The sequence below is a fragment of the Aulostomus chinensis genome, chromosome 15, assembly GCF_037954235.1.
Source record: "Aulostomus chinensis isolate RoL2024-O1b breed Wild chromosome 15, RoL_Achi_v1.0, whole genome shotgun sequence".
NCBI classification, from domain to species: Eukaryota; Metazoa; Chordata; class Actinopteri; order Syngnathiformes; family Aulostomidae; genus Aulostomus; species Aulostomus chinensis.
In genome coordinates, this window is record NC_141334.1 from 7,918,644 (window position 1) to 7,928,915 (window position 10,272).

General features: G+C 38.0%; 2 protein-coding genes across 2 annotated transcripts in view; both read right to left on the reverse strand.

The window, feature by feature from the left end:
- Positions 1-2,176, reverse strand: part of aff4 (AF4/FMR2 family, member 4) — a 33,370-nt gene extending 31,194 nt beyond the window's left edge. The window contains exon 1 of the mRNA XM_086179430.1: positions 1,896-2,176. The gene's annotated coding sequence lies outside the window, so the exon portion shown is untranslated. The remainder of the gene's footprint in view (positions 1-1,895) is intronic.
- Positions 2,177-2,569: 393 nt separating this feature from the next.
- zcchc10 (zinc finger, CCHC domain containing 10) lies at positions 2,570-8,595 on the reverse strand. The gene is made up of 4 exons (XM_086225689.1): positions 8,468-8,595; positions 7,333-7,494; positions 5,050-5,091; positions 2,570-4,019 (listed from the first exon to the last, which is right to left on the reverse strand). Exons 1-4 carry the CDS (start codon positions 8,506-8,508, stop codon positions 3,788-3,790), a joined length of 477 nt encoding a protein of 158 aa, XP_086081815.1. The 5' UTR covers positions 8,509-8,595; the 3' UTR covers positions 2,570-3,787.
- Positions 8,596-10,272: the final 1,677 nt, after the last annotated feature.

The following is a 10,272-nucleotide window of genomic DNA, read 5'->3' on the forward strand; positions in this document are numbered from 1 at the left end:
ATGAGCTTCACTGATTCGTGATTATATGAGCTCTCGTCTTACTGACGTCAGTGCTATAATTTTAATTTCTTTAAAGTAGTATACCCTTCAGCTCTTTCACCTCAATGCATGGGTGCAGGTTTAAAGAGCGCCACAGGAATGAGGCAAACATTTCTATCAACCCACAAGTTAGCAAGCCATGACTTCCCTCCCTCCACCAAAAGCCCAAGGAATTCTCACGTTGATTATTGGTAAAAACCTCTGTTTTTTGTTAGCACCTGGCACTTTAAAGACATATAACCAAGGAACTTACCAGTGTATTTTAAGATGTGGAACAAGACATGAACATGTCTCAAGCTACAAAACATTAACATGTTTCAAGCCAGTGTGAACCAAAGCTTGACAGCCACTGAAGCCCCATTACACAAAAAAGGAAAGACGAGACATTGACTTAAAGACAAGGGAACAAGATGTTCAAAGATGCTAACTAATTTCAGACTTTAGGACCCATTCCTATGCCACTCTACAGTACCATACCAGAGTAAAAGTCACTGAATGCATGCGGCCCAATGTGTCTTCATGTGTTCAAGTAAAGACCATATCTTAGTCTAGTGGGGGTGATTTTCATATTTATTAATGTCCTTCTCAGTTACGGCACTGTTTAATAAAACATTTTGAAGTTATAATGCATGTCCACTCTTGGGCTCCTAAATACTTACTACATTGAGTATCGTTGAAAATGTCACCCTACACTCCAACAGTCTACTTCATTGCGTCATCAGCCTACAGTTGTAATACCACTTCACGGCTACCTGCCATAAACGAGTTCATGACCTCAGTTCCCTCTAACCTGATGTGACAACCAAGATAAACAAGTTGGTTGCGAGGTCCTCGTCTGCATGAGTCAGGTGGATTCTGCCAGATGTTCCTCTACAAAGTAACTGTTGTAACTTTCTTCGTCCTCACAACAGTTTTAATGTTTTGTGCGGCCCTTCCCCCAACTGTGGCAAAATGGCTTCCTAGAAAAGCCTATCAGCTGTCCTTCTACTGGACCTACGCATATAGAGCTGCTTTCCGACGACAATGTTCGTGAACAAATGAATATTTTGTAGTACTGATATTTAAGATTACAACGAGAGCCAACAGCCTACATTATGAGACATTAATGCAGGCTTTCGTGTGCGAGTTCTACAACAACAAACAAAGTTTTTGCTGAACATTGTCAGGAGAAGCCGGTGACAGTTATGAGCCAACATAAAATACGCTATTAACTATGCGTATACTACGTTCAACCAAGATTATTGTTAATTACTTCGCTGGAGCTTCTTTCTAGACGCCGAGTCGTGCATTAGCGTAAACAAACCAACAGCTTGCTTGTCATGAGCTCTTTGCGACAATATTTTTTTTTCCACGGTAGACTGAATTACTAATGATTAACTTCATGCTCTATTTGATTAAGTTTTGACAGTCACAACTAAGCAAAGAAAATGCAATGATTGGAGCTTCATGACCTGTTAGCAAACATTACAGGAACAAAAACAACATCACTATCACTGCGACGTTTGCCCTTACGTTACTTTTCAAAAACGGTAGGACGCCACACGAATTAAAATGACTAATTTTTAACTGATTATTATTTTAGCAACCAGAGTTTGTCGTCCCCATAACTCATAAATAACAAAAACACAATTAGCAGGAGGCTAACGGGCTACCTACCTACCTGCATCTTGCTTTAGCATCACGTTAGCTAGCTAAATCTGCTAGTACCGTTTTGAGGCGAGGCTAGCGGCTAGCTAGCACGTAAACCATTGGTATTTTCTCCGGAAATTTGAATTAACATTCACAACAGATGTCAGATAGCCATTACGAAAAATTAAAGAGAAAATAAATCATTTCGTGAAATCCGGCATCCTTACCTCTTGTCTTCTTTTTAGGCCCAAACCATTCTAGCTATTGGAAAGCTCTTTTCTCTTTGTCTTTTCCACTTCCAATTACACGCAAAAAGGACTTAGCAAAACGCTATAACAGCTAAAATACCAAAACCAAATGGATGGCCTCCATTTTATCCTTAAAACGTTTCTGAGAATCGAGTGAAAAATAAAATAAAAACATTTTGTCGTTCGTTTATGTTGTTACTCCAGGACAGAAGTGACTAATAGGTAAGGCTGCTAGCTAAGTTCAGTAGTCAGCAGGTACCACAGACAGGACTGGATGCATGGAGGGCAGCAAGCGGTGCCGCCTTCACTTGCTGTGGGACATGTCTCAATCCAACTACATAATCATGTAAACACAACAGTGAAATGTATTTATTTATTGTAAGTATAACAGAAAAAGCACACGTCTCCAACTTGCTTCAAAAATACAACTTAAATGAGCTTTCAAGGAAAGGAAAGGAAAGAATTGTGTAGACGGTAGGGATATCCAGCTGTATAGATGAAAATTACGCATGAGGAAGTTAATAACCAGGGAGCCTTCTATGCATAACGGTAATAATTCCCACATAAAACAAATGCAACATATCAATGACGCGCAGGTTTCTCAGATTTGACGTATCGGAGCATAACTCAAGGAATTTTTAACTTTCCGAGATTGATAAATTATACAACTGAAGTTAAACTAAAACATTTAGCTGTCACAAGTTTCTGGTCAATGAAATCCAGTAGAACATGACATAAATTAGTACGCAAACGTGATGAACATCATTAGAAACCTTGTGGTATTTGATTTTGTTGTGTTTCAGCAACTTCAGTTTTTTAAATTAAATTATGACGTTGCAGAAAAGAAATGCTGATGATGGTAATGTATATAATTTTATGTTTTTTGGGCATACCTAACAAATGGGGCCAAAAGCAAATGTTTTGAGGTCTGCTTCATCATTTGAATGAGGTAACTGTACATCAAAACACAGTATTTTCTGCCAAGAAAATTAACTTCTTTGACATCAAGCATCTTCATTACAAGAGTAGTTTATTTCTGTAAATTTAGCGCCCCTAGAGGTAGCACTTAAAAGTCCATCATATCCCCCAGGGTCAGGTCCTCAGAGGATACTATGTAACTCTAGAAAAAGCCTGGAAATATCAATTCTAATCATTGAAATATGTATTCTAGGATTTCAAACTAAGATATTTGATTTTCTTTGCAAACCCCTTTTTTGATTGTAGTCCAAGCAGATATTACGTGTTGTGTGAAAATGTACTTGTAAATATATTTTATTCTTGATTTGATATAACCAAAATCATATTTGTGGATATTGCAAAACCTAATATTTTATTGATAGCACGTGGAATTTCAAAGTCTAAAACAAAGTGTGTTTATTTTTAATCAAGCAACAGAAATTTGATAAACTGTCAAATGTCATAATTAGCTCAAGTTGAACAAACTTTTATTGGCTATTCATCAAAAGATCTAATATTAACATGTTGTATAACTGAACATTTGTTAAGGTTGTGGGCTGTACATAATAAGTTCACCTAAAATATACTTTAGTACAAAATCACTAGTTTAAACATGAATAAGCACTAGATTCCTCAGACATTTCACACTGATACCCTCAGCAGGACCAACATACATGAGAAAATATCACATTAATAGACAAACAGGGATGCGTCTTTTGAAAACAGGACATATATGACACAATGGTTAATCAAAAATCAGACTCATCTTATCCTCTTGCAAACAAAACAAGTGGCCTAACTGTGTCCCATCCATTCAGATCTGATCAACAATGAGTTTTGAAGAAAAAAATGTGGACATAAAATGTTACTCAAGAAAGCAATGCAATGATAATGCAATAATTCCAATGTTTTATTCATTTTTTCTTTTTCTTCTTCTTTGGAGGCCCTTGATCTGAATCGCTGCTGCTTCCTGAGTCTGAGCTGTCTGAAGACGAGGAGGAGGAAGAGGAGGAAGAGCTGTCATCGTCGCTGTCACTGCTGCTGTCACTGTCATCTGAAGAGGAGCTGGAGGAGTCGCTGCTGTCGGACGATGAGTCACTGGAGGAGCTGTCTGAATCACTGCTGCTGTCACTGGAGCCTTTAGTCCTGAGTGGCAAAGCATAAAAAAGGAAAGAAATGAAGACAGAGACACCTAGAACACCGCATGCTCTGCTCAGATAAGTGACGAAGTCAATAAGGTTACAAACACAAATAGTGACGAGAATAAACTTCACACTGCCATGTACTTGATATTAAGTGGTGTATCAGAACAGCGTAAAAATGTCTGTGGAATAGTGATCAGATTGGTTTGGCCCACCATGACAGTCAGATTATTTTTGGGGTGGCGCTGACACCTTTTGCATTAAATCATCATTGATACAATATCTCATCACATCATGACTGATGCCATCTTCTCCTCTGTTCAACAGACAAGTTGAACCTGCAACTGGACAAATAACAACAACAACCATGATCTGTATATACCTTTTTAAAAAGTACAAAGTGGAGCCCAGCTATGAATGGAGATGGTGATATCATCATTCCTTTTACCCATGAATCTATCTGACTGCATCTCTAGGAAAAATAATCAAAGATGATGGACCAATACCTACAGAAATTACTATTTATATAAATAGGAAGATTTGATTTTTTTTAACAATTTTTTTTGAGACGTTACAAAGTAACAACTAGCGAGTTAACTGATGGCAGCTTCAGATGACAGTTATTGAAGTTGACAATGATGCCAAATGGTGTGTTCATGTTGGGCAATCACATAAAAGCTCAGTCATTCCTGGAAGATGGCTTCCCTTGAAACTGATGTTTTTAAGAGCAGCTGCTTTTTTTTTAAACACACCCTAAAGCACTCTTACATTGTTTTCTGGGGACATTGCTGATTCAAAAGACCTAACAGACCCTTGAGTGACAATATTTACATGCAGAAATGTGATCAGGCAATTAATTCCAACTTAATGAACCAGCAGCCTTTGTCATGACATCCCTGACACTGAATCTAATGGAGATGCTGAATACGTTCTATCTGAGTGGACTTGATATATTTACTAGTGAGTGTATACTGTGTGGACCAAAACATCCAAAAGCAGTTGAATTAAGCTTTTATTCCCCAAATATTACTTACTTCTTTTTAATTTTCTTCTCAGTGGAGCCTTCTCGTCCTGGACTGTGGAGAGAGAAAAAATAGGTCAGGTACTTGACCATATGCAGACTTTTAACTGCACTGATTTCAGAATAAATTTCGACTTTAACATAAAAAGTACAAGCACGTGAAGACAAAGAGCTGAATTGATGTTAAACTCAGCAACACAGAACCACGGCTCTGCGTCTGCATCACTGTTGCCAAATAAGTATCAATAAAGTCTGCAATAACTCTGTGAACTTACACAAAACTCGCTCAAGATAAGAAGTTTAATTACAAGGGCCTGAGCCAGAAGGTACTTCAGGCGAAGACCCTGTTTGCTCGTTTCCTACTTCAATTGATGAAAATAAAACTAAATGAAAACAAATATATATAGGCCTGCATACGCAATCCATTTACATCCTGTAATTCACAATAAATTTACAGCTGCTGACAAAGAAGCCATTAAAGAAGACCTTTTTTTGGGATTCATTTCATCCCTAAAGCAGTTTTTCTACCAATATATTTATATATATGTATATATATAAAATGCATAACTGATCATCAGTTTAAAATCCTGATTATTTTGGCTAGTTTAAAACCTATGAGCTGGTTATTTATCTGATCAATCCAAAGAGAAAACAAAGTTCCAACAGCGATATTATGCTCTACAGAGGATTGCAACTGTATGCTGCCTCCATCCTTTCATCCTCTAGATGGCAGCAATTCCTCCTCCCATTGGGACAGTTTCTCTCAATATTTGCAGGAAAGTGTCCCTTTCTCAGTAAAACAGTGATTCAAATTATCCATTAACTCACTTATCTCGAGTGCTCCTAAGACTTCAGAGCACACAGAGTTCAACAATTAAGAGATGTGACGATTTCATTACAATATCAATATTCATTAATCCACGGTCCCCAAAGCTTCATGCCAACTTCTTGCATTTAAAAATGAGACAGAGATGATACATTATGTGCAATAAAGATTCTGGATTCAAATATTATTATCAGACAGCTGTCTTGTGTGCACAAAGCCATGGTGGCATTGAAATAACAGTAATAATAATATCTTTGCACAAGGACATACAGAAATTGTTATTCTAAGCAGATTTGTCATTGCATAATAACTGAAAGCAACAGCAAAAAAATACTGGTCAAGAAATGACTGACGTGCATAAGAACTGCAACCTTAAATGGTCCTTGAGTCTCTGACAGAATGAGGAAATGAACTAATGAGTCTGAAAGAGGAAGTTGAAAAACAGAGTGCAAAGAAAACCCCTGAGTTTGTCGAAGGCAATGTATTACAAAGCACGTTTGTTACCACGGTTACAGTTGAAGTTACCTCTCTTTCTTGAACTGAAAACCAAGACTTTCCCTCATCTCAGGGCTAACTGACTCAAGAGTTTTCACAAAACCCCACATTACAGAATGCCCCTCTGATTTAGTGGTTCAGTGATGCAACATTTGTTACTGCTACATTTTGCAACTTTGCAACCATTAGTCTGAGTGACAGCGTAGTAAAGTACATAACATACATAATGGTCATGTGGCATAGGTATTTATTTCATAATTAAATTAAGACAACACTTCAACTAAGGCTTTTTAGTTTAAAAGAAGAACTACCTGACTGAGTGCTCCACTGCCTGTGTTCAAAATTAATCTTTGATATATTTGAATTCATTCACAGTCACTTAGAATTGAGAATACTTGCACTTCTACCTACCAACAGGAGACCTCATTTTAGTTTGACAGTCTCACTGTTGGTCTGAACAACTGAAAAAGACCTTACAAGTCATTTCAGAACATCAAGCCGAGAGGAAAACAGTGGAGCCAGCTCATTCTCTATATACAGAGGCTTGTGACTCATGACCCCATCCTTTCTGAGCCAAAACACCCACACATACACACACACGCACGCACACACACACAAACAGAAAACACATGGATACTGAAGTGAACAAATGAGGCTTCCATCTTCCTTGGAAACTCTTGCCAGTAACTGTGCACCCTGCAAGGAAAATCAAAACTCACGACTGACACTCTCAGTAATACTGAGAACAGCCTGGAGCAGGGAACATCCCATAAGTGTTACCCAACATGTCCCTCTATGGGTTTCTTCTTTAAATAAAGTCCATTCATAATTTGTGGCTCAAGCATGAGTACAGTTATACAACAAAAGCCAGGGGGAAGAAAAATATCAGAATAAATAGTAAGTTATAGAATGTGGTCTTATAGCTGGTAGAGGCTACGAAGAGCCACAAGCGGGGAGCCGATGGAGACGTCTTACCCTGTGATGCTCAGGGGTGTCTTTTCAATCTCCTTTAGTTTCTTTTTCATCTCAACTGTTCTAGACGGTCTGTGCACATATTTCCGCTTCCCAGTGCATTCGTAGGTCCAATGTCCCATCTCCAAACACTTCTGGCAACGTACATGTTGCTTGTTTGCCTCGCTGTCGGTCAAAACATGGGCACAAGTTAATGACAAGTTTTCATGACACAGAAAAAGAACAGTAAAGAGAAAAACAAATTATCGCTGCTGTAGAGAAGCTACACTTCCTTGTAAGCTGAATGTAAATTTATAAAGAGACCAAATTTTCTTCTAAGTGCAGCTTTGTAGTTTAAAGTTAATACATTTTTCATTTAAAATTGTGATGCACCAATATTTCAGAAATGCATCTGTATCAAACGATATTCGCTTTGTTAAATACTATCATGACATCAGCAAACAGGATGGCTTTCCAAGATGGCAGACATTAATGTTTCTGCATTGATGTGGACAAACTGTAAAATAGTGGCGTTGTTTCTTCTGTTGACAATTTTTTTGGCATTATAAACATACACAAATATGAAACAGTAAGAGTGGACTTCACTGCAGAAGCAGGAGACATCTTGTTTCCAGTAGTTTATAAGGAGGAATTAAACATATTTATGCATTCATGTAAATCGTGATTTTTTTAATGATGGAGCGGAGTTAGTGGCATATTGAGTATCTTAATCTGGTAATTACGGATGCTTATCAACAGAAACAATCTAAAACATAATATCTTATACCAATAGTGTGTGTGTGTGTGTGTTTTATCCCATATGTCTAAACGGAAAAGACATATATTCTTTAGTTGAGGATTTTTTTTTTAATTGCAAATACAATGAAAATACTTAGACAAACACGCTGTTAGTTACACGAACATACAATACCCTATCACTGGTGGGGAGAAATAGTCAACACTCAGAGGTGATTAACAGTTATTGTGTCGAAGAAAACCGGAGTCAGACATTTGATCTGCAGCGTTCGTAGTTCACGACTTCTTCTTTCTAAGAGACTCGACGAACACTAGTCAGTTTAATTTAATGTTTAAGAACGCCCTCAGATCCCAAAAGGTTAAAAATAGTAATAACATCTCCAGTTATTTGAATCATACTCACGCTTGCCTCCTGGCTATTATTCTATGCATGGGAGTCGCCATGTTTCCGTTCACTTTTCTTCTTCGTTGGTAAATAACCCACTACGTACTTCCGGCCAAACGAATGTCATTCGCGCCCTCAAATGGCAAAGGTGGTTTATTGCATCATCGTACTCATATCCATAATCGGTGAGACTAACTTTTTTTTGACAGAAAATTTGATTCATCCGTTTTAACGGTGTGATGACTGCACATCCACCATCCATCCATTTTTTTTTGGACCATCAAAAAAAAAAAAGGCTGCTTCAGCCATAAACACAACAGGTTAGGAATATGTTGGTGAAGCTGAAAGTCCATCAAAATGATGTAATCTTGACTGTCATATCAGTCTGTCATTTTGACTGTGATGTCGGACCCGAAACTAATAAAATGTCACAGAGGACAAAAGCTATCCAGGCAGAGTCCTGATTCTCATTCCATCATCATCCACCATCTTGGTGGCCAGGATAGCCTGCTACAGACAGGAGAGGGGTATTATACTAATCTGCATTCAAAATAGGTCTCACAAAACACATTTATTTTGCAGATTGGCATGGTGGTGCAGTGGTGAGCACTGTGGCATCACAGCAAGAAGGTTCAGGGTTCAAGCCCTGGCTCCAGCACAGGATCTTTCTGTGTGGAGTCTGCATGTTCTCCCTGGGTTCTCTCTGGTACTCCAGCTTCCTCCCACAGTCCAAAGACATCAAGAGGGGACGAGGCTGATTGATACTCTAAATTGACTGTAGGTGTAGCTGTGAGTGTGAATGGTTGTCTGTCTATATGTGTTGGCCCTGTGATGGACTGGCAACCCATCCAGGGTGAACCCTGCCTCTCGCCTGAAGGCTGCTGGGATAGCCCCCCCCCCATCCCGCCACCCTGAGCAGGATGAGTGGTGGAAAATGAATGGATATTTATTTCTGCAGCAACGGTATCACAAAACACATTTATACAGTAGAACCATATATTAATTATAAATCGAAGTTGAGGTATCATTGTGTATTATAATTATTGACCTTTAAAGGATGGAATGCATTTAAGTATGCATGACATTCATTTCATTTTTGTATTTACTCATTTTAATTCAGAATGGAGAGGTCAAACACAAGCTGTCAGATCTGATGCGCTTTATTTATCTGATCTAATATTGATCATAGCCAGTTTGGCAGAGATATTCTTAGACATCTGAGATGTCAGATCTTGTGTAAACAGGTGCTGAGGTTGAGCATTTGCTTATCTGTGTCACCGATGCAGCGCAACCTCCCACCATTCAACTGTCATTCCACCCACCCATGTTTACTTTCTGTCACCAAATGACATCTCTCTCTCATGGGCTCTTTAACAGCACCTCAGTGCCAAAAAAACATATTATGCCCTCATGTTGTAATAACAGTAACAACATGATCCTTCGTTAGTATGAGTGTACAGCATTTACAATATCACAATTTTTTTTATTTATTCATCTTTTTCAAATCTATATTTAAAGATTTTTGGGAATGTTTCTCAGTTTTGATCAGTTTAATGGATTTAAAAAAAAAATTCTGTGCCATGCTTCAGTTGTATGCTTTTGTATCCTTTGTGGGGTTTTTGCACTTGTTTTTAAACTTGCGTATTTGTAATGTACTGGATTTGCTTCTATGTTTTTTTTTTAAATTTTCATTTTTCCTGATACTATTATTGTTTGTTTGTTTGTTTGTTTTTTAAAAAGGGATTAAACCTGACCTAATCTGCTCTATGTAACAAATGCACTGAAAGAGGATATTGCCATGGCCATCAACACGTACTTGTTGG

Coding starts and splice junctions, on each gene's coding strand:
- zcchc10 (XM_086225689.1), bottom strand. CDS start 8,508: ATGGCGACTCCCATGCATAGAATAATAGCCAGGAGGCAAGC. Junction 7,495..8,467: donor ATAATAGCCAGGAGGCAAGC/GTGAGTATGATT, acceptor TTTGACCGACAG/CGAGGCAAACAAGCAACATG. Junction 4,020..5,049: donor GAGAAGAAAATTAAAAAGAA/GTAAGTAATATT, acceptor TTTGCCACTCAG/GACTAAAGGCTCCAGTGACA.